The following is a 25174-nucleotide window of genomic DNA, read 5'->3' as shown; positions in this document are numbered from 1 at the left end:
TCGGAAAGATGTTGTGAAACTTGAAAGGGTTCAGAAAAGATTTACAAGGATGTTGCCAGGGTTGGAGGATTTGAGCGATAGGGAGAGGCTGAACAGGCTATGACTGTTCTCCTTGGAGCGTCAGAGGCTGAGGGGTGATCTTATAGAGGTTTACAAAATTATCAGGGGTAAGGATAGGGTAAATAGGCAAAGTCTTTTCCTTGAGGTCGGGGAGTACAGAACTAAAGGGCATAGGTTTAGGGTGAGAGGGGAAAGATATCAAAGAGACCTACGGGGCAACCTTTTCACACAGAGGATGGTACATGTATGGAATGAGCTGCCAGAGGAAGTGGTGGAGGTGATGCAATTGCAACATTTAAGAGGCATTTGAATGGGTATATGAATAGGAAGGGTTTGGAGGGATATGGTCTGAGTGCTGGCAGTTGGGACTAGATTGGGTTGGGATATCTGGTCAACATGGACGGGTTGGACTGAAGTGTCTGTTTCCATGCTGTACATCTCTATGACTTCAGTGACCCAGCATTTATGCAGTCAATCATCCACCATACCTTACCCCATTAGTTCAACAAAACCCAACTCAGTGACAAATGGCACTGATGGTATGACATTAAGATACAATCTTGCAATTCAAAAAAACGTTTAAAAGTGCAAAAAAACTGAGTCAAGAGAAAACTATCTGACAGAGTACAAAGTGTATTGGAATGATGCCGGTTCAGCATGCTTACCTTGCCAGTCGTCTCCAGATTATCATCCTCCTGCTCATCTGGAAAAGAAAACAGTGATCAATATTATTTTCCTAGTATGTAGTGTAAATGTCTTCTGAAGAGAGTGTCCAAATTTTTAAAAAGTTTCTTTCCTGTTTCCTGTTTCTCTTGAATAGCAGCTGAAAATGTGTTGCTGGTAAAGCACAGCAGGTCAGGCAGCATCCAAGGAACAGGAGAATCGACGTTTCGGGCATAAGCCCTTCATCAGGCTTATGCCCGAAACGTCGATTCTCCTGTTCCTTGGATGCTGCCTGACCTGCTGCGCTTTACCAGCAACACATTTTCAGCTCTGATCTCCAGCATCTGCAGACCTCACTTTCTTCTCTTGAATAGCAGCCAAAAAGAAGAATGTGAAGTCATTCTACACAGTGAAGCTCGCTTGGCTTGTGGGATTTCCACTATATTTTAAATCATCTACATCTTCTACATACCACATGAGTACAGCCTCAATGGATTGCTAGAGTTCAGGGTCTACAAAGTGGATATACAAAATGGTGGACCACCACAGTGATGTCTGATCATTGAAATATCAGTTTTCTCTGTACAATGATCTGTCAATGTTCCAGAGCCAACCTTAACAATTTTAGTGGCAACTGATTGACATGGAGGTCCAGCCAAAACGGAACTGAGCCTAAGACAAGCAGACCATGTAGTGGCAAGCAGGCCACGACGTGGACAACTTGCTCTGAACTCAGTTCCCTTATTATTGGGACTTCATTCCTTAAGGATACAGTACAGCACGGTCAACTGTGCTGAGAGCAGCTGTTGCAGGGTAATATCATCTGACCACAGTGACAGGTCCAGGGATACGACATGGTCAATTTTTACTGGTTAAGTTTACTCGGGGGTCATTGGCTGAGCAGGTATAACTCAAGTGGTCACTTTGGCAAGTAAGATTACTGTTCTGAAATATCTTCTCTTAGAACCTCTGCTGAGAATCATGATCCATCGCGCAACGGAGAAGTCAAATCAAGTGCTAGAATAAACTGATCTAAGGACAGAGGGCTTCCTGTTAGACAACCAGAAACAAGGCACACAAAAATATCAATATTCCTGGATGTCTCTTGTAAATGATTGGCAATGACTACACTTTGGGCATTGCTAGCAATGATCCAGATTCAGGCAAACATGGAAATGCTATACCTTGAGGTGCACTGTAACCAGAGACATGTATCTCTGAGTATGTAGGAAAATTTAAGGGGCGAGGATCTTGGATAAAGAACTTTGTTTTGAATTGAACCAGATTACTGTTTGGTCTATCTCAGTTGGTGCTGCTAACTGTATATGGTCCCAAAGGTGGTCCAATTTATCAATCCAAAGAATTTCAAAGGGGTGTATTTGACACATTTCTAGGTATCTTGTGTCAGTATTATTGCTGTCAATATGGTAGTGAACTCCTGTAGTGCGTATCCAACCTCAGTCCTGGATTAGCGCTAAATGTCAAGCTATAAATATGAAGCTCAATTAGTCGGTGAACAACCCGCAGGTGAGCCTTAAGACAGTGTCCAGGCACTCTGTTGATGTAACAAAACAAATACTTTGGCATTGCCTGTTGGTTCATTGGTTAGACTACACTAGGGGTTGATAAAATGTGGGGCTGGAAGAAGCACAGCAGGTTAAGTAGCATCAGAAGAGCAGGGGAATTGACATTTCAGGCAGGACCCTATATCAGGATTGGACCACTAGACTACACTTGGAAGAGTGCAAACCGTTCTTGTCTCCACATTTCAAAAAATGGTACAGAGGCATTGAAATTAATTTGGTTTTAACAGCTTTCACCTCTGACTGACCCTGCTCACAATTTGCCTCTGCGATTGACCAGATTAAAAGTAGGAGAAAGTGAGGATTGCAGATGCTGGAAATCAGAGTCGAGAGTGTGGTGCTGGAAAGAACAGCAGGTCAGGCAGCATCCGAGGAGCAGGAGAATCGATGTTTCGGGCATAAGCCCTTCATCAAGAATGAGGCTTGTGAGCCAAAGGGGTGGAGAGATAAATGGGAGGGGGGGAAGGTAGCTGAGAGTGCGATAGGTAGATGCGTCGGGTGGTTAGGGTTTGGTGATGGAGGAGGCCCAGGACCTGCATGTCCTTGGTGGAGTGGGAGGGGGAGTTGAAGTTTTGGGCCACAGGGCGATGAAATTGGTTGATGTGGGTGTCCCGGAGATGTTCTTTTTTTTGGATTCCTTAGTGTGGAAACAGGCCCTTCAGCCCAACCAGTCCACACTGACCCTCCAAATAGTAACCCTCCCCCTAGACCCATTTCCCTCTGACGAATGCACCTAACACTATAGGACAATTTAGCGTGGCCAATTTACCTGAACCTGCACATCTTTGGACTGCGGGAGGAAACTGAAGCACCCGGAGGAAACTCCACACAGACAGTCACCCAAGGCTGAAATCGAACCTGGGACCCTGGTGCTGAGAGGCAGCAGTGCTAACCACTGAGTCACCGTGCCGCCCTAATCTCTGAAGTGTTCTGCAAGTAGGCATCCTGACTCCCTAATCGGGAGCAACAGATACAGTAAATGACGTGTGGAAGTGCAGGTAAAATTCTGATTTAGAGTAGCACATGAATTTAAAATTTTTAGTCACTTAAACTTAGCTAAACCTTTAGTTACGTTTTAAATGGGTTGTTGATTTCTTTCTCTAGTGTGGTAATGGCTACTTAGTTTTATTATGGAAAGCAATTCTTGGGTCAAAGTGAATATTGTAATTATTTACCATTTCATCAAATTTTGTATCATCTGCAAACTTACTGATCGAACCTCCTACATTCAAGTCTAAGTTATTTATATAATCCACAAACAGTAAGGGCCCCAACAGTTACCCTGTTGGTCCCCACTGGATTCAGACGCCTTGACCGTCAAACTCTGTTTCCTGGTCCTCAGCCAATCGTGGATCCAATTAGTCAAATTTCCTTGGATTCCATGTGGTCTTACCTTTGCGAACAGAGTCTCATATGGGACCTTATCAAAACCATTGCTTAAGTCCAAGTAGACTACATCAATTTGTGTACAGCTCGCTCCAACAAACAACGATGAGATAAATGACCAGATAATCTGCTTTTGATAAGAAATAAAGACACCTTAAAAATATTCTACTCTTCTCAAATAGTGCCAAAAGATCTTGAACATTTCACCTGACCATGTAAGCAGGTCTCAGTTTTACATCTCATCCAAAACAGGACATGTAAAACAATGCAGTACTTCCTCAGTACTGCACTGGAAATTTAGCCGAGAATATGGGCTGGAATGCAACTTCGTGCTCTATCAATCATTTTTGCTAAAATTTTGACAGAGATGTAGAGTTAAAGCTAACTAAGTGGAATGGGATAGGCAGTTAGATCAATTGAGAGTGAAAGATAGATAGATTGGGGTGGAGATGGATTGACATGGGTGAACAGATCAATGAATATACATTATTTTTTTACCGAGATCAGTCATAGTGCCACCTTTCACTGGAGCCGATTCAGAATCTTTCTTCGTGTTCACTAAAAGACAAAATCTTAAGATATAAACATTGCAAACTATTCTGCAACAACTACAAATATTCACAAAAAACAAAAATGAACACTGCAAGCTTGAAGCAACTGCAGTCACGCTTCACCATGTTGCTTGAATTATAATCCCACATTTTAAATTTAAACTGAAGATTGCTTCCAGCACAGAATCGGAAAAACTATTGAAGTTTGGGTTCAATATTCAAATGCTATTGACCAACTTGATGCCAGTGTGAAGTGTGCAAAGTGCATCATGGCTGGCAGTGTGATACATGGTTAATCTGTGGAGAGTGAATAACACACTATGCTCCCTGATTGAACATGAACCTTGGGAAAGGACTTTATAAGTTTATTTAAAATAGTGTTGAAGAGTCCTGTAGAATACTGAAATAGGTTCTCTAATTTACCTTTTTCATTTTCCAAACATTATGCAAAGTCAACACACAACTACATTAAAACCTAGCTTGACAAGTTCTGGAAGAACCATTCACAAATAAAGTGTGTAAACAATGCAAATCATACAGAATGAAGATTCTCAAACGTAGGCAATGACGTTCTCTCTAAGCACGCTCCACATAATTTCAGTGTGCCAAAGCAGTGCAAATTCAGGACCATGAATTCTTTGCTCAGGAGCTGTCACCACAACTACCATGGTCTGCCAGGATTGCTATGATGTTAAGCAATAAAGTTTGGGCAACAATATTCAGTACACATGCAAAGGTTACTTCAGATTGTAGATTTATTAATACAACCAGAGTCTGACTGAGAAGTGGCTAGGAAACAGTAATGAAAAATGTGGAATGACCTTACCCCAGGCTCCTTTCCTGTAAGATGACAATGCAAAGTACAAAGTCAGACACTGATCTATCTGCTAGCTGCTCATTAGTCACAAAGCTTCCAAAACTAGTTTGAATAAGAGACATGGTCATTCGATCAAGCACATACACTGAGGAGGCATTAAGGTGAAGTCGTCTCATGTGTTACTGCTCATGGAGTAGTCTCAATGTTTCTTGGGCTCCTTAATCAGCAATTCAGTCAGCCTTCATTTTCTTCATACCCAACTCTCACATAGTTAAATTAAATATACTTTTCCATATAAATTGTGATTCATTATGGAGCAAAGAGGCAAGTTTTGAACTGTGATACTCACCAAGTCTCAATATAATAGGCAGGGTGAAGCGGACACAGGAAAGGAGGGATAGGAAGGACCAAGACTCAATGCTACCCAGGGCTGTGTATCAACCAAAGAGACAGTGTCTCATTTTGTGAGGAGCCTCTGCTTCACAATGAAGATGATCGGAACATTTGTGCATTCTTCAAGAATCAGCAACATGCTGCCAATAATTATAAATTGAAGATTACACCAAAAGTATTTTCCACAGGATCCTTCTGGGGATGAGCAGAAAGAATCCCAATGACCCGCCAATTTAGTGATCCATAATAAAAGATAAAAGATATCTTGTTTTGACATGCTGGCATATTACATTCAATACCAGGATGCAAAAGTAGCCATTGAACAAGACAGGCTTCCTTTACTGAGATACCAACCGCATTACTGCACCTGTACATCTTAGTGCTATCAGGAAATGATCCCACTATGAAATGAAAAAAAAATCTTGCATTTCTATAGCGCCTTTCACAGCTTCATGACATTCTGCTGTGTTTGACATGCAATTAATATTTTTGAAGGGCAGTTGTTGTTGTGATGCAGGCAATCAGGGCAGCCTATTTTCGCGCATTTACTGATGTACAAATGGCATGTGATTGTTGACACAGAATTATTCAGCTCATTGCATATCTTCCATGGCTGGCCAACAAGGTCCAAAGTTTAATGCTAAGGCATGTTTCCTGATTATTCTGAAACAATAACTGGTTAAAACTTTGCCCCCCAGAGACAGGAGAGTAATCTTTACCATCACTGAACAGTAAACAGGCACAGTAGATTGCCAACCTCTGGCGTAGCAACTGGCCTGTTGGAGAACCTGCTTGATTTCCATCCCAGTGGTTTGAACAGGAATAAATATTGGGCTTGTGATCTGCTTTGGCAGTTGACAGTTCAAACAATGAAAGTGACTATAATTCTTGGTGGTAGTTCGCTCAAAATTCATCTGCCAGATATACACCACACCACACAAAATTCTTTTAAAAAGCATGTGAACTTGAGGAGCATAGTTCCACTGTTTATTTTGCAGCAGAATGTGTAACATGCTGTAAAGAGTGCTGGAAGAATGGCACTGGCATTCTGCACACTTTCATGAAAACACTTACTTGTCTAAACATGGATGAAGAGCAGCATTAGGAGGAGGAGATTGATGACAAGTCAGCGAAAGTTGAGTGCAGTACCTGGTGTACCATCAAAATGGACTCACGAGGTTGTCAATGAAACAATCTTCCAATAACGTGTGTGCAAACCACTTAGTAGGAAGCAATATGAACTCACAAACCTTTATTGCCCATTTTATCCCACTGCTATTTTTATTATTTTACTTCTCTTTATGTAATGAAAATAAGCACAGAATTAATGACTGCAAAGTTTCAGTGGATGCTGTGCCTCTATTCCAGGAAAGATAGATTTTTCCAGTGCATTTCATGCTTTTAGCTTAAATAATTTCACAATCAAATCAACACTTTAAAGAGCAGTCACCTTTTATTTTGCAGGCAAAAGCAACAGCTGATTTGCGCACAGCAGGGCTCAAAAGGTAGCAATAAGATAAAAGGCCAGATTTTCTGTATTTTTACTGCTGACTCTTGATTTAGGATGAATGTTCACCAAGTTTGAAGTGAAGCACCTTGCTCATCTAATTGTATCATGAAATCCTCAACTTCCAACAGAGGAACAGGGCTTCATGGGGTACTTAATGTGAATAGCTTTGCTAATAATGACAAAGATGTATCGCTTATCACAAGATGCATCTGTACTACATGTACTTGTGCCCGAGGCTCTTTCTCTTTTTCTGCTTCGAAAGGGCACTTTATTGGAGGGAGTAAGCAGGAAGGACAACCTGCTTAAGATTCCTCTGGCTATCTACCCCTATGCACTATAGATTCAGATGGACTTGCCTGGAATAAATTGATACAAGCTGTGGGACATACATGCTTTGACCAGTTTCTCATGGAAAGGGACTGGTGGCAATAACCAAGCCACCTACTTGATCTCTAATCCACACCATTGCATTGCAGCAATGTCTCAGTATCCTACATTCATGGCTGCCTGAATTGCACCTCCAATTCTGTCACCAGAACACAGAGTGTGAATCTTACAAAGTTTTGGCATCATTACAAGAGATACTCAAATTATGACTGCCTCCTGCATGCCAGAGGCCTCCCTGCAGTTCCTACAGATGGTACTTATTATTCAATGTGAAACTGAATAGATGTCAGAATTCTAATGGACTTTGTGTTTGTCCTGATGATTACTTTAGCAACATGTCTCTAGTCAGCAATAACTAACCATGATTTGCATCATTACTTCTTGAAGCAAGTTAACACTGTTAGTGACACTAGCTACATTGAGTTGCTGTTTCTTGTTAAATGCCAACTTCTTCAAGAGAACATGGGGCAATAAATCAATGAATATTCTAAAGCAGGTAACTTACACTCCAGCATGTTCTGCATATGCATAATTTAATACAAATGTAAAGCATTTGGCAGGCGACTTCTTAGAGCTGACTGAGTACATTTTATGCACACAAAGATAGGCAAATGTCAATCATTCTCCACTTCACCCTTTTATTGTTACTATACTAACCTACTCTAATATTTCTCCAGCAATCTTCATTGGTTCCTTTTGCTGTAATTAAATGGAATAACTCAAATTTACATTACAGTTTGTGAAGCTATTCAAATACACATTTACTGTGTATTTTGATACCATCAAGACGTAGACATTCAATCTTGCCATTCAACTATGTGCTTTGTCTAAAGACATCTTGATCCAGACATCCTCTGGATGTTGAGGTTGGTCATGTTAATTTCACTTCCTGCCTCATTGCCTCTCAAGCCTGATCTATCCACAGTCTGGGTGAAGGTTGACTCTTCGCCCTGACTTCATCAGATTCATCCCTCGCTGTGTATGAAATATTGAGTGAAATATCTGTACCTGCATAAAATTGGGCAGCAATTGCAGGGCAATATTGGACTGAGTTCCAAGAACCCTCTAGTCAGATTGGAAAATAAAATATATCTTATTGAGGGCTGTCAGCTCATTTATGGAGTCTGAACAGTAAATGTGCAGTTAACAAATGACTCACTGAGACATTTTCAACTTCTTTCGGTTCTGACAAAAGGCCACTGACCTGAAACACTAACTCTGTTTCTTGCTCCCTAGGTCCTGCCCAACCAGAGTATTTGTCTCTCTACTCCTATTCTGGATTTCCAGCATCTGCAGCATTTTGCTTTACTATGATATTGAAATAGATTTGAAGGGCGTATAATTTATGAAGATCAGTTTGTTGACATAAGCAGAGTGAACTTTGGTTCAGTAATAGCATTGCTGCTTCTGTCAGAAGGTCAAATGAGATGTTTTCTCATTTAAAGGTACTGTAAAGACACAGTTGTTATGAATACAAGTTATTATACGTCTGAACCCCACTCCAGACATTATTGCTGAGTGAAAACTAGAGTGTCCACTGCTGAATACCATGTCAACATCCAGGTGCACACTCAAGTTGGTGGCCTCCATTACAATCCAATAAACCAATTGCCCAGATACAAATACCCAAAGACAGTTTACACCCCAAGTTGAACTGTAGCTGTGCATAGGACTTTGTAAAATAATCCTTGCTGCTGAGAAGCAAAATGGAAGTACCTTGCACTGATCATTTTCCCCATTGAAATTGAACCTAACAAACATCTATGTGATGCAGAAGTTGTTTTTTTTCCCAGTCTATGGCTGCAAGCCCCTCCCCTAAGTCAGAGAGAATGAACAGCACAGAGACAAGCCATTTGGCCTAATCACTGTTTGCATACTTGTTACTTGCACTGTTGTGAATATTTAAGCAAAATAGAAGATCTGAGCTTTGTGAACCTACTGTCACACTCCCCACCTTCCATTCAGCATTTATGACCAGCCTTCAAAATAAAATCCTGATATAAATTACTGAGTCGTCTTTTCACATCCAGTGATGCCTAAACTATCCTGTGGGATATCAATTTGACTATGGTTAGCTTCACACTATCTCTTGACCTATTTGCTGAAACTGGTTTTCACTAGATTTATTTCTTATTTCTCCAGCCTAGAGATTATCTTGGTCTTAGCACAAAATCCGGTGACTTGAAAATATTTCCAGAGAGTATCAGTACACACAGTTCATAAAGCCCCGAAAGTTGTGGAATCAATGCATGGAATACTCTAATGACACTTGAGGACTCTCAAAGGCAACATTCTTTGGCAGTTCACTTGATAAATTGGCACAGGACTTGAAATTACAAGTTACACCATAGCACGCAGTACAATCAATAGTAAGAGAACAAGATAAAAGATCGGGATGTTAAATCTTTGATTAACATTTGAAAATAACTCACTGCCCTTCATTCTGTTACTGTAGTACAGCAGAGCAGAAATCAAAACTGAAAACAATCTGGGTGGCTGTTGGGCAGGGCATCAAGGTGAACATTAGGCTGAACAGCTTTGGTGTTTGGAACTAAATCCAACCTGGACTTAAAAGAAGGTGGCTAGTTTACGGACAATTCAAATAAGATAAACTTTGAGATGTTTCAATGTACTTCCAATTGCAAAAGTGACCATAGCATTATGTACAATCGACAGGCCAAGTTAAATTCAAACTGACTAAAAGCACGAAACGAGAAAAACATATTACCACTTTTCGGTAGTGTGACCTCTTCTACGTTGGGGACAGGGGAGGGTTCATCCATGTCCTTGGTCAGGTCCTCTTGGTCCTCCTCTCGATGTCCTCGCTTTGACTTGGCATATGGTGTGGCAGGACTGCGTCTTAAAACAAGGTGCAATGCGGTCATCCGCTCAAGAGTACAACATTCTAACTCTTTCTTTATGAAGTCATGATATCACTAAGCAGCTACATCACCTGAGTGTGGAAAATCATGTGGAAAATGCTCTAGATACCATACCAGTATTGTCACTATATCAAGGTCCTGATGTATTTTATAGTCAATCAATCTTGTGCTGAAATGATGCACAATAGGAATTCTTCTATCAGAGAATCCAATAAAAAAAAACAAAAAAAAGGTAAGATAGGATTTCAAATTATACCCAACATCTAACAGCAGCCAAAACAATTCTGGTTTCTCACTGTGCTAAGTTGCCATTAGACTATAGTGGGGCTGCTGTGAAGCTAAGGTGGAGTTTCAATTCAGTTTGATATCAGCCACAGGTACATAATAAAATGCAAACAGATCTTAAAGAGATCTCAATAATCAGGATAGCTTCAACAGATATGACACAATTTTCAATGTCACTGATTTATACCAATATTAGTTTCCAAAGGATATGAATAAATGCAGATAACCACATTGAAAAGATCAGAATTGCAGTTATGTCACGGACAAAAATAAAGTGCTGTCAAAGACCCCAAATTTAAAAACTACACTTTTGCCAGGAAGAATAGAAAAGCAATGTATGATTTAAATGGTGACAGATTGCAGAACTCTGGTACACTGGGATCTGGATGTCCTGGACAGGAATCACAAAAGGGTACAGCAAATGATTAGGAAGGCAATTAAGAATGGTGGCAATTATTTCAAGGAGAATCCAGTATAAAAATAGGCAAGTTTTGTTACAGTTGAAGGGATGTCAGTGAGAACACAGCTGGAGAGAGTGTAGTTTTGGTCTCCTTATTTAAAAAAGGATATAATGACATTAGAAGCAGTTCAGAGAAGATTCACTTGTCCGATTACTGGGATGAGGGTGTTTAATTTATTAGGAAAGGTTGGCTCTGCATCCATTAAAATTTTTGAGGAATGAGAGGTGATCTCATTAAAACATACAAGTTCCTGAAGGGCTGGTCAGGGTGCATGTTGAGGGGATGTTCCCTTTCATGGGAGAAGCTAGAGATCTCTTGTGGGAGATACTAGAACTCTGGAACATGATTTAAAAATAAAGGATTTCCCATTTAAGAGAGAGATTAAAAGAAACCTTTTCTGCCAGAGGATTATTAGTCAGTGGCAATGTTTCCTGCAGACAGCAGTGAAGGCAGGATCATTGAATTAAGGTTGAGTAAGATAGATTCTTGATTAACAAAGGAATCGAAGGCTATTGGGAGAATGGGAGTAGACAGGAAAGTAGAGTGGAGGTCACAATGAGATTAACCACCATTTTATTGAAAGGCTGTACAGGGCTGTGGGGCCAAATGGCCTACTCCTGTTCTTAATTTGCATGTTGTTCTTCAACTAAATATGTGCTTCTTCTGGAAGCTGAAACAAATCCATAAATACAGATGCCTCACTTTAAAAAGCACATTTGAAACTAATTTGGTTAGTGCTGAGGAAAGCATGCCACACGTGCAGAAGGGATGAAATTGAAGGTAGTGCATGCTCCATTTGCTCTCCCACACAGACTTGGTGAAAGGCTTCAGGGCTTGTGCCATCATGTTTTGATCCAAGCTAAAAAGAAGCTGACAAACTGCCTAACCCTAAGGCAGAAACCTATACTCCTGAAATACTGAGAGAGATTGTGGCATGAGGAATGGCCATGCTATGGAAGAGCTGGAAAGGCTTTTAACCTGTTCAGCAACCATGTCAGTTGTGAGACAAGAAAAATAATGACAAGAGGGGCTTGTGTTGAATGAGGAAAATGATAATTTGGCCGAAGATGAACATTGTGCTGAAATGGGTGAATCCAAGTCAAGTAAGTGAGAAAATTAGTCGTAGATTTAGCATGAAAGAGTAGTAGAGCAAATAGTCATGCAAAATGCATAAGGAGCTGGTTGTGTATGCAGTATCTAGTGAAGTGAATCTACAAAGATGCCAGTAGTAATACACATGACAGTGTCAGAGGGCTGAATTCAAGGACCAGCTTAGTTGGCTGCATTCTAGAAGGCAACCTTCAAAAGACCAAGGTAGGGGTCAAAGCTGACTGCCTTCAGGGAGAGCACAGAGCGAGAACAAAATCCTGTGGCTTGGACCTTAACAGAGACCTAATAAGGGTAAGGCATACTGTAATAAACAAGCTTGCTACACTTGTACTTGCAGAGGAGAAAAAGGGCAATGTGAAAAAATTGGAACAAATAAGATGGGGTAATGTTTTAAATAAAAGACTAAAAATTAAACTTAATGACAACAGAGCAGAAAAGAGTACTTGAAATATTGATTTAATCTTTGTATAAACAAAGGGAATGAAGTAATAAAGAAATTCCTAACCAGTGGGAAGTATCAGTGAGAAAGATGGCTCATAGTGATATATGGCCCAACAGACACAAAGTCTTTCATTTGGCTACACTTACAAAGGGAGTTTGCCGGACTAAAACTGTGGATGCCAGAAATCTGAAACAAAAACAGAAAGTGTTGGTGAAACTCAGCAGGTCTGGCAGCACCTGTGGAGAGAAGAAGAGATTTAATATGGAGTCCAGTGGCCCTTCTTCAGAACTGGAATTGATGCTGATCCTTTTTTCTTCCACAGGTGCTGCCAGATCTACTGAGTTTCTCCAGCACACACAGTTTTTGTTGGAGATTTTTAGAGAGTTGTTCTGTTGATAAGGAGTATTTCAGAAAACAAAGGGAGGAAAGAGCAGTAGAAGAGATGAGGAATGAGATTGTAACTACAAAATCAGGAATGATGTTGCTATTTTAAATCACAGCAGAAGGTTAGATCTCATGGAATACAGGGAAAACTAGCCATTTGGATACAGAACTGGCTTGAAGATAGAAGATAGAGGGTGGTGGTGGAGGGTTGCTTTTCAGACTGGAGGCCTGTGATCAGTCATGTGCCACAAGGACCGTTGCTGGGTCCACTGCCTTTCGTCATTTATAAAAATGATTTTGGATGTGAACATGGGAGGTATATTTAATAAGTTTGCAAATGACACCAAAATTAGAGGTGTAGCGGACAGCGAAGGAGATTACCTCAGATTACAACAGGATCTTGATCAGATGGGCTAATGGGCTGAGGAGTGGCAGATGGAGTTTAATTCGGAATAATGTGAGGTGCTGCATTTTGGGAAGGCAAATCCGAGCAGGACTTAAACACTTAATAATAAGGTCCTGGCAAGTGTTGCTGAACAAAGAGACCTTGGAGTGTAGGTTCGTAGATCCTTGAAAGTGGAGTCGCAGGTAGATAGAACAGTGAAGAAGGCATTTGGTATTGGTCAGAGCATTGAGTATAGGGGTTGAGAGGTCATGTGGCAGCTGTACAGGACATTGGTCAGGCCACTGTTGGGATAGTGTGTGCAATTCTGGTCTCCTTCCTATTGGAAGGATGTTGTGAAACTTGAAAGGGTTCAGAAAAGGTTTACAAAGATGTTGCCAGGGTTGGGGGATTTGAGCTATAGGGGCAGGCTGAACAGGCTGGGGCTGTTTTCCCTGGAGCGTTGGAAAGTGAGGGGGGACCTTATAGAAGTTTATAAAATCATGAGGGGCATGGATAGAATAAATAGACACTGTCTTTTCCCTGGGGTGGGGGAGTCCAGAACTAGAGGGCATAGGTTTAGGGTGAGAGGGGAAAGATTTAAAAGGGACCTAAGGGGCAACTTTTTCACACAGAGGGTGGTGTGCATATGGAATGAACTGTCAGAGGAAGTGATGGAGGCTAGTTCAATTACAACATTTAAAAGGCACCTGAATGGGTAATATGAATAGGAAGCGTCTAGAGGGATATGAACCAAGTGCTGGCAAATGGAACTAGATTAGGTTAGGATATCTGGTTAGCATGGACGAGTTGGACCAAAGGGTCTGTTTCTGTGCTGCACATCTCTATGACCCTGTGGATACACTGGATATATGGAGAGGAAAAAAAATGGTTTGGGGAGATAATTACTAACTGGTATGTGCTCTAGACCACCAGAATCAGGTCAACTGATTGGTCAAAGGACTGCTAAGGAGGACAAGGGGACATTTAAATGTACATATCAGAGGTGATTCCAACATCTGAAAAATTGAATGATCAGATCAGATAAAACCTGAAGGAAAGCATTGAGAACACAGACAAATTCACTATGTCAATCAGAGACAGGCCCCTCACACGAGGCTGGTTGCTTGAGGATATTTTGCATTAGGTTTGTTGTTCAGTGATCTTCCAGTGCTGGCTAGTAATCTAAGGGTGTGCATTTATGGGCCAATGAGACGGTACTGACAAATTTAATAGCATCAAAGCTTTTTCTATGCTATGAAATTGAGAAGGACACATTGTAGTCAAATATTCATAAAGACATTTCATTGAAACACTTTGAAGGAAAGTTATATTAGACTTCATTATTTTCTTTTGGAAATCTTTACATATTATGAAAATATGAAATAGGAGTAGACCTCGGACCTGCTTCACCATTTAATAAGATCATCACTGATCTGAATACTCCATGTTTCTGCCTACTCCGATAACTTTTCATCCCTTCACTTTTTTCTCATCCTCTGCCCAAAAATTATTCAAACGTTCTGCCTTTTGAGGAAGAGAGTTCCAAAGACTCTCAAACATCAGAAAAAAAACACTTCATTTTTGTCTTAAATGGGTGAAGGTCGTTTTTTTTTTAAAGTTCTGGAATCTCCCTCAAGAGGAAACATCCTCTTCACACCTACCCTGTCAAGGGCCCACAGGATCTTAAAGAATCAAACAAACTGCCCCTTAATCTTTTAAACTCTAGCAGATACAAACCTACCCTATTCAACCTATCCTCACAAGACATCCTGCCCATACCAGGTATTAGTCCAGTTGGGCCGGCACGGTGGCTCAGTGGTTAGCACTGCTGCCTCATAGCACCAGGGATCCGGGTTCGATTCCAGACTCTGCGTGGATTTGCACATTCTCCCAGTATCTGCGTGAGTTTCCTCCGGGTGCTCCGGTTTCCTCCAAAAGTTGAGGAGGTTAGGTGAATTGGCCATGCTAAATTGCCCATAGTGTTCAGGGATGTGCAGGTTAGGATCATAGAGTTTACAGCATGGAAACAAACCCTTCGGTCCAACTTGTCCATGCCGACCAGATATCCCAAACCAATCTAGTCCCGCCTGCCAGCACCTGACTCATATCCCTCTAAACCCTTTGTATTCATATACCCATCCAGATGCCTTTTAAATGTTGCAATTGTACCAGCCTCCACCACTTCCTCTGGCAGCTCATTCCATACACGTACCACGCTGTGTGTGAAAAAGTTGCCCCTTAGGTCTCTTTTATATCTTTCCCCTCTCACCCTAAATCTATGCCCTCTAGTTCTGGACTCCCCCACCCCAGGGAAAAGACTTGGTCTATTTATCCTATCCATGTTCCTCATGATTTTATAAAGCTCTATAATGTCACCTCTAAGCCTCCGACACTCCAAGGAAAACAGCTTTCGCCTATTCAACCTCTCCCTATAGCTCAAATCCTTCAACCCTGGAAACATCCTTGTAAATCTTTTCTGAACTCTTTCAAGTTTCACAACATCTTTCCAAAAGGAACGAGACCAGAACTGCACACAATATTCCAACAGTGGCCTGTAGCCGCAACATGACCTCCCAACTCCTGTACTCAATACTCTGATCAATAAAGGAAAGCATACCAAATGCCTTCTTCACTATCCTATCTACCAGCAACTTCACTGTCAAGGAGCTATGAACCTGCACTCCAAGGTCTCTTCGTTCAGCAACACTCCGTAGTAACTTACCATTAAGTGTATAAATGCTGCTAAGATTTGCTTTCCCAAAATGCAGCACCTCGCATCTATCTGAATTAAACTCCATCTGCCACTTCTCAGCCCATTGGCCCATCTGATCAAGATCCCGTTGTAACCTGAGGTAACCTTCTTTGCTGTCCACTACATCTCCAATTTTAGTGTCACCTGCAAACTTAATAACTGTACCCCTTATGCTCACATCCAAGTCATTTATATAAATGATGAAAAGCAGTGGACCCATCACCAATCCTTGTGACAATACAGTGGTCACAGGCCTCCAGTCTGAAAAACAACCCTCCACCAGCACCCCCTGTCTCGTACCTTTGAGGTGCATTAGTCAGGGGTAAATGTAGAGTCATGGGAAATGGGCTTGGGTGGGATACTGTTCGGTGTGGACTTGTTGGGCTGAAGGGCCTGTTTACACACCATAGGGATTCTAAACTAAACCTTTTCTGAACTGCTTTCAATGCATTTACAGTTCTCCATGTGGTCCAATCAATGCTTTGTATAACTGAAGCATAATCTCCCTACTTTTCTCTTCAATTCCCCTCACAATAGACTATAACATTCGATGAGTTTTCCTGATTACTTGCTGTATCAGCATACTAACCTTCTGTGATTCATACAGTAGGGCATCTCTCTGCAATCTCTGTTCACTTAGATAAAATGCTTCCTTTTTTATTCTTCTTGCTGAAATTGACAAACACTCACATTCCCACATTACAGTCCACTTGCCAGATTTTTGCCCACTCCCTAACCTATTTATATCCCTTTGTATCTTCCTTATGTCCTTTTGACAATTTACTTTGGAACCTAACTTTGCCTGATCAGCAAACTTACAGACCACAGCTTCGATCTCTTCATCCAAGTCATTTATAGAAACTGAAAACTGCATTCAAAGGGATGAGTCTACAGTGCTCACCAGAAACCCACTGCAATTCTCTCAAATGAATCCATCTACTACAGAATATTGGGATTTTAGAAATGCAGTCAACAATATTCCTGTATGGCAGCAGAACATACCCAGATATCATGCAGATGACGATGAATTTTCCAGTGATATAGAACTGGCTCAACTGAACAAATTAGCAAATAAAACACAATGGAGTTGGGGAAAAAGCCAGTACTGAATTTAGCAATACACTAACAGTATAAGGGGACTGCAGTTACCATGATATTAACAATATAGGACTCAGAGTACAGTGATGGTAATGGCACAGGAAGATTGAGGGTACAGTGATATCAACAGTACATGATTAAAGTTATTGATATTAATGTTACAAGGGGATTGTGGACACAGTGTTGTTAACTGTGCAGGTGTGTTTAGGGTGGTGGTATCAATTGTAAAGGAAGACTGACAATAGTGATAATAATGGTAAAGGTAAACTGAAGGTACCGTGATGTTAATACTACAGGAGGATTACAGGTAATCTTAACAGTAGAGGATAATTGAGGGCACAATAATATTAATGTTACAGGACGCTTGAGAGTACAGTCATATTAACAATACAGGGGGATTGAGACACAATACGAACAGTAGAGGGGCAATGTATTTTCTCGCATGTCTGTAATTTTATAACATATTGGCTTAACAGCTGTCTTCTGCAATGTGTGGGTATTCCAATACATCCTTAACTATTTCCTAAGCACCACTGTATGCCGTGCATCTAGGTCATGCACAAGTCCTCCAAGTCTCGGCTTATTTGTCCAGTCCTTATTTGTAATTTCAAACATTCGCCATCCTCATTCTCCTTAGAGATTTCACCTCCATATTAGGGTGCCTACAGTCTTTTTGATGAAGATGGAGGAAAATAAATCTTTGAAGGTATTAACCATCCATTGGTCATTCAGTCTCATGCTCCCTCAGAATCTACTCTCATAATCAGAAGAGTTGCCTCTGGTGTGTATCCTTGTAAATTGAAAGCATCATACATGCAAAGTGTATGTCACATTACCATCTGACTAGTTGAAATACCACTTATTCAAAAAAATAGATTAAATGACAATTACCCTGGAAACAAACATCTTTCTGAGCAAATACTCATTAGATATGCTGCCAGAAACACAATATTCAAGGAGAACAAACTAAATTGAAGAGCTTTCAAAACAAGTGTTCATTTGCTATCTTGTTTCTCATTAACCCAAGTTCACAGTAGAAGTCTAAGGTTTGGGAAATAAGAACCACACAAAAAAAAATTCACCAAAAATATCTTTAAACTTACCCTTAAAATTGCCCAGGTCCTCTTGGAAACTCCATAAGCCTACCCCCTCTCGGGAACATGAATCGCGGTGTTTGCACCTGTCCAGGCATTTATTATTTTTTTGTTCAGCTGGCCTTCCCTCCCAATGATTTTTGGTGTTCCATATTTGTGTGGGCATGACATATATCCATTGATGAATGTTTAAATATGTTGCAATACATTAAAAATAGTCAAAGCAAATGTTGAAGCATTTCTTTTATTTGTGCACATTTGAAATAAACAACTCTTAAGCAGTACTATAAGAGCAGAAATGACTGCACCATTATTCAGGTTTGCTCAAAGTCCTGAATTTAAACAATTATTCTGGCAATGCAACTAATTACTACGTCAGTCAGTATTAGAAAAGAAAAAAATCAAAATGAATCTTCTAAAGAATTTTTTTTTGTTTTTCACAATAAAAACTCAGATCAAGGAATCTGTCCACCTGATAAGACAAATAAGTTCATGCTTTGTTACTTCTCTGTCACTGAATAGTACAGCACAGGAGCAGACCCTTTGGCCCACCATGTCTGTGCCAGCCATGATGTCATTCTCAACTAATCCCATCAGCCTGCACATAGTCTGCATCCCTCTATTCCCTACCTGTTCTTGTGTCTGTCTAAATGTCTCTTAAACGCTATCATATCTGCTTCTACCTCATCCACTGGCAACACATTCAAGGCCCAAATCATTTATCATCTGTACATTTCACCTCCTGGACTATTTTCTGAAAATGATAGCTTGTTCAACTGATATCGTAACTGTCAGAGTTGGCCTGGCCTCCATGAAATGATCTGTATGACTTAAGAAAACAACTGTTTTAAATGGGGGATAGGGAATTGGGAGGCAGCGGCGGTGGGGAGGGGGGGAGGGGATCTGGAGGAGGAGAGAAACAGAGATACAGAAAGAACGTGAGGCACACAAGAATAAATGAGAATACGCAATGAAAAGAGGTGAAACCAAGCACTCACTCACAGGGAGGCAGGGAAAAAAAGCTGTATAAGAAAAGGAACAAAGCTGCCGGTCAAAGTGCAGAATGTGCGTGTGTGTGACCAATTGCTCAGTTTTCCTGTGACAAATCCAAACACTTCAGGCTTCTACACCTGTGGGAATTATGCTTTTGGGAACTATACAATGCTCCTGTTATTGTCTCCTGCTTGAGGTGGAATAGTTTGTAATTTTTAGCAACTTGTCAATCTCAGCAGATGTCAAAAATAAAATTATTTAATGGTCTGACTGGATTATTGTGCAAAACCTCTTGGGCGTGCTCCCGAAATGAAGCCACCCATTTCACAAACTGACAGACTAAAAGCCACACATTGCGCTTGAGTTCAAGATTTGAACTGTTGCTTGCTGCTGCAGCATGGCCGCCTGTACTTGATGCTCAAAGATAGGGCGGTGATAAAACTAAAAACGAGACAATGGCCCTCTTTGGCGACTGCCTAAAATTGCATGGTCCACTGGTACACCAATTCTACCCAGTCAGTTTTGCGCACATCATCCACAGATGGTGAAACTGTGAATTCATTACTGCAACTTTCATGGTATTTAAAGCCTTTGACAGAGGTTGACGCTGATCTCCTGCCCCAGCTGTGAATGCTGGTTATTTGTTTTGATGCAGCCAATATATTGCATGTGCTAGTGCCAGCAGCTGAATTGAGCAACAGCCAAGGTTGGGGGGTTCTTTTCTGCACTGAGCGTTAAAAATTCCAATTGCCTCTCTCAATGTTCTGGCTTGTTCTGTCTGCCTTATGACCACCTTGTGAACGTGATCAGTCAATGCTTGCTGCAACACAAACTGTCAACAGCATTGCCAAATATGAATCCTGTAATCAAATGAGCAGCATTGGTTTGATTTACTCAAATGTGTAACGTCCTAATAAGGGCAGCTGATACTTTCTCTAGAGGTTCGTAGGCCGACGCTGACAACCTAATTCTTGGGATGAACCTGAAAGAGAACAAAGATGCAGACTGGCTGCTTTTGAAATAGAATGAAACATGTAAACTAAGAATATGAACCAAACCTATTGCCATGGAGAAACTGAAACCTTGTTATAACCTAACAGCAATGCAAGCTGGGGTAAATCAAACTGTCAAAAATCCAAGGGGCTTTATATGATTTTGGAGCTGAAGCTCAGGTTATCACTGATATTCACCGCCAGACTATATGTGTAACAAGCAACAACCTAATTAAACTGCACTGAAGAATGGTCAGTGCACGCACGCTGGAGCCTTTCTTAAAACTTCTTCTAAAGTTTTAATGAGATTCAGAAGTCAGTGAGCTGCGTCTTCTGCGTTAAAGTGCTCATATCCCATTCCGAGACTGGCTTTCCCCACTTGCCTCCTTTGAGCAAAACATGCTACTTTCATGTTGTGAAAGGCAATGGCATAGAAACTAAACAATTTAAGATCATGTGCTGGTTGATATCATGATTTAGAAACAACATGACAGATTGGGGCCCGGACTGCAGATTCTGATGTTGAACATTCCGACCACACCAAATTGATTAGATCAATATCAGTTGATGTATTGCTGACCATATTGTTATCGAATGTTATACCATCTCCCAGTGTTAGTAATACTACTTCTAGACCACTCACAAAACTTGTTTAAGATGGGAGCTGTCTTTTGTTCTTCCTTTCCTAATTCATTGTTTCTTCCAAATAGCTCCAGTGCAAATCTTTCCAAATCGTTTTCCCCAGTAATTTACACTATTTTTCTCCCCTTTATTTCTATCAAGTGAATTTGTCATTCCCAAACAATTATTTGGTGCAATATCGCCCAGGTTGGTTTTGCCCACCTTGTGTGTCTGGGAATCAGCACTTAAACAGATGGTATATCATTCTGCATGGTGCAGAATGGCCAGAGTCAGCATCAAAAAGCCATGTGGATGTGCCCAGATGACCCTGCTGCTATGAGTCGACGTCAGTGATCCTAAAAACCCTTCACTAAAACAACTCAGAATTATCACTTATCTCGCTATCTGCTCATTCTATCAAATGCAGGAAGCCCAAATCAAGTGTGGCCAAGCAAAGCAAGGTTGGAAGGCGGAGGGGGAAGGGCAGCAGATATTTAGACCAGAACATGCAGACTTACTGCATTTCAAGGTCATTCATTTTATCTTTATATTTTAAATTTCTACATCAATCAAAATAGAAAATGCCTCTGCATTTACACCCTCCTGTTGATGGTGTTACCCCAGGTGGGAGGTAAAATGACAGTATGACAAGATCCCACGGTCAATGTGCATTTAGCAATTTATAATGGTGAAAAGATTAACAAGAGACTGCAAACATCCTATCATACATAGATATATAAGCGATATATAGCAGAAACAAAATATTAACAAAACCCACTTCGCCAGCTGCTGCTTATCTATATCCTGATTAGGACACCATGGGTACAAGTTTCACATGAAAAGGGTGAGAACTTCAACTCCCATGATACAGACTAGCTGGAAATTCCCAGCACTTAGGCCGAGCAGAAATTTCAACTCAAACCTCATCACTAGACAGAAGGCACACTATCTAAAGAACAGCTTTTGCAGCATTCTTCATCTTAAATAAGCAGTTTTAATGGCCATATGGAATCATATAATATACTAGGGGACCAACTACTCTGTTGTGCCTGTGACAATTTTACAGAAGCTACACAATCAGTTTCACTCTGTGCTTTTGCTCACTACTCTTCAAAAATTACCCCTTCAAATACTGATCCAATTCCTTTTTGAAAATTAATATTGAACCTGCTTATGCTCCTTCAGGCAGTGCATTCCAAGCCATAACAATGTAAATGCTTTTCCTTATGCAAACTGAAACTGCAAAACTGAGACATCAAACTCTGATTTTTTTTTTCAAAATGAATTAATTGGATGTGGACATTGTTGGCAGAGCCAAAATCTTTTAACACATCTAGAGATGCGAAGCATAAAGAGGTCACGAAAGGTAAACTGTACCTGATAGATGAACAGAAAAAAGGAAAGCACAGGCAGTCAAATCAGGATCAGACACAGTCAGACAAGATATAGGGAAGAAAAAAAATAAGGAGGGCAGAAGCAGTAATAATGCAACGGAGATAATAAATGGATTAGATAGTAAAAATTGGAAAGAAAGGGAAGACTCACAGAAACAGGATGACAGATTGCACTAGAGAGTTTGCAAACAGTGGCTCATCTCGAAAAGAGTGATGAAGCTGATAAACAAGTCATAGTTATTCACTTAGGAGTAGATGACATACACAATATGTATTTTAAAGCCCATAAATATATAGTTGAAGTAAGGTGGCAAATTGAACAGAGGAAACATCAGATACTGTTCTTAGAGACAATTTCAATGTGAGGCAACACAGGGGATAAGACTGAAAGAAAAACTGAAGGAGGTAATGTTTTTATTTTGATGTAAAGGGGGCAAGGAGAAAGGAAGTGAGCCAGAGGAGCAGAAAAGAGAGAGGGGGAGGGTAAATATTAAGAGAGTGCAAAAGGGAAGAGAAGGCCGGAGGCAAAAGGAAGAAAGAGTTAAGAAAGGAGAACGGGAAAGGAAGGTGCGAAAGAGGAGAAGGATGGAAGACAAAGGAAAAAGAGAGACAAGGAGAACAAGAGGAAAGAGAAAGAATACGACATAGGGAGGGAATGATGGAGGATGAGTTCTCCCATTTAGGTTCTCTCTTCAAGCTAAAATTTTAGTGATGTTTACATTTTATTTAGCTATAGGAAATAATCTAATCAAAAATTGTTTTTTGAACTGCTACCTGATCTACTGTAGTGCAACTTGAAGGGTCTGCTGCACAATTACAATTTAGCTGTTCAAGTTTTAATGGCAGCAATAAACAACAGGGCCACCACAGAAGTATATTTTTAACTAATTGGCAAATCTTTGGTCAGTGCTAGACACTGGCTATGCTGTGCTCTTCTTTTGGTGAAGTGCTCTAATTCTGTACATCATTATTAAAAACTGTACACAGAGCCCTTGCTCCTCCTCTGCCTGTCAAAATTACTTGGAAAAAAAAATCACTTTCCAAATCCTTTTAGCTCTGAAATCACACTGGACTCGAGATGTTAACTTGATTCTCTCTCCACAGATGCTGTCAGACCTGCTGAGTTTCACCAGCATGGTGTTTGCTTCAGATTCCCAGCATGCACAATATTTTATTTTTAATTTAGTTGTTTACCCTTGTTTTGTTGCACAAACAATGAATGGTGCAACTAACTAATTTCTTTAATATTTGTGTTCCTGGTGTAATTTTTTTTAAGATTAGATTAGATTCCCTACAGTGTGGAAACAGGCCCTTCGGCCCAACAAGTCCACGCCGACCCTCTGAAGAGTAACCCACCCAGACCCATTTCCCGCTGATTAATGCACCTAACACTATGGACAATTTCGCATGGCCAATTCACCTGACCTGCACATCTTTGGATTGTGGGAGGAAACCGGAGCACCCGGAGGAAACCCACGCAGACACGGGGAGAATGTGCAAACTCCACACAGACAGTCACCCAAGTGAGGCAGCAGTGCTAACCATTGAGCCACCGTGCTGCCCACTTTGATTGCATTTTTATTTTAAGAAAAGTGTTTCTGGTGCCTAAAAACTTGGCCACTGGTCATGCTGCCAATAATAATATTCTGGCATCCCAGTCTTCAGCTCAATAACCCAACTCTTTAAAGACATTGCATACAGTTGCCTACAAATATTTTCCCTTTAGCCATGCCCACAGTTCTGCCAACTGTTCCCATAATATATGTTGGGAGAAAGTGAGGACTGCAGATGCTGGAGATCAAATTTGTGAGTGTGGTGCTGGAGAAGCACAGCAGGCCAGGCAGCATCTAAGAAGCAGGAGAATCGACGCTTCGGGCATAAGCTCTTCATCACTGCCTGACCTGCTGTGCTTCTCCAGCACCACACTCTTGACTATAATATATGTTGCTTAACTGAGAGTTCCACCGTTTCTTGCTGCCATTACATTTTAAAGCATAGTCCTTGCCTTTATCTGTTGAATGGCTTAACCTCTGACTCCAGCTCTGTTAATTTAAACAACTGCTTGCCCCTGGTTCTGCCCTGGGACCTTATCTCAGTAGAGTTATCCCTCAGGTCTCCTAATGCTGACAAATCAGTGTTCCTTGTCATAACACTTAGAGTCATAGAGATGTACAGCATGGAAACAGCCCCTTCTGTCCAACTTGTCCATCCCAACCAGATATTAATCGAGACCCATTTGCTAGCATTTGGCCTATATCCTTCTAAACCCCTCTTATTTATGTACTTATCCAAATGCCTTTTAAATGTTGCAATTGTGCCAGCCTCCACCACTTCCTCTGGCAGCTCATTCCATACCCGTACCACCCTTTGTGTGAAAAGTTTGCCCCTTAGGTCTTATTTATATCTTTCCCCTCTCATCCTAAACCTATGCCCTCTAGTTCTGGACTCCCCCAACCCAGGGAAAAGACTTTGTCTATTTATCCTATCCATGCCCCTCATAGTTTTGTAAACCTCTATGAGGTCACCCCTTAGCCTCTGGCGCTCCAGGGAAAACAGCACCAGCCTAGTCAGCCTCCCTTTATCGTCCAAACCCTCCAACCCTGGCAACATCTTTGTAAATCTTTTCTGAAGCCTTTTTAAGTTTCACAACATCCTTCCGATAGGAAGGAGACCAGAATTGCACACAATATGCCAAAAGTGGCCTAGCAAATGTCCTGTACAGTTGCAACATGAACTCCTAACTTCTATACTCAATGCTCTGACCAATGCTCATACCAAACACCACCTTCACTATCCTATCTACCTGCGACTCTACTTTCAAGGAGCTATCAACCTGCATTCCAAGGTCTCTTTGTTCACTTGTCCATAGAAAACCTCAATCACCCAGAGTAAGACTATGGTAGAAATGTTTGTGTATTTTAAAACAAAATT

At 40.9% G+C, this 25174-nt stretch overlaps 1 protein-coding gene across 6 annotated transcripts in view; it reads right to left on the bottom strand.

Moving 5' to 3' along the window:
* Positions 1-25174, bottom strand: part of LOC122543379 (SWI/SNF complex subunit SMARCC2-like) — a 159216-nt gene that overhangs the window by 69712 nt on the left and 64330 nt on the right. For 5 of the 6 annotated variants that reach the window (XM_043682051.1, XM_043682054.1, XM_043682055.1 and 2 more), the window contains exons 11-13: positions 10079-10209; positions 4191-4250; positions 726-763 (exon numbers count right to left, since the gene is read on the bottom strand). In XM_043682051.1, coding sequence (XP_043537986.1) covers positions 726-763; positions 4191-4250; positions 10079-10209 — 229 coding nt within the window. The remainder of the gene's footprint in view (positions 1-725; positions 764-4190; positions 4251-10078; positions 10210-25174) is intronic. The other variant, XM_043682053.1, reaches the window with a different exon arrangement.

The sequence above is a fragment of the Chiloscyllium plagiosum genome, chromosome 43 (genome assembly GCF_004010195.1).
Source record: "Chiloscyllium plagiosum isolate BGI_BamShark_2017 chromosome 43, ASM401019v2, whole genome shotgun sequence".
Classification (NCBI taxonomy): Eukaryota; Metazoa; Chordata; class Chondrichthyes; order Orectolobiformes; family Hemiscylliidae; genus Chiloscyllium; species Chiloscyllium plagiosum.
This window is presented reverse-complemented; position numbering and strand designations above follow the sequence as displayed.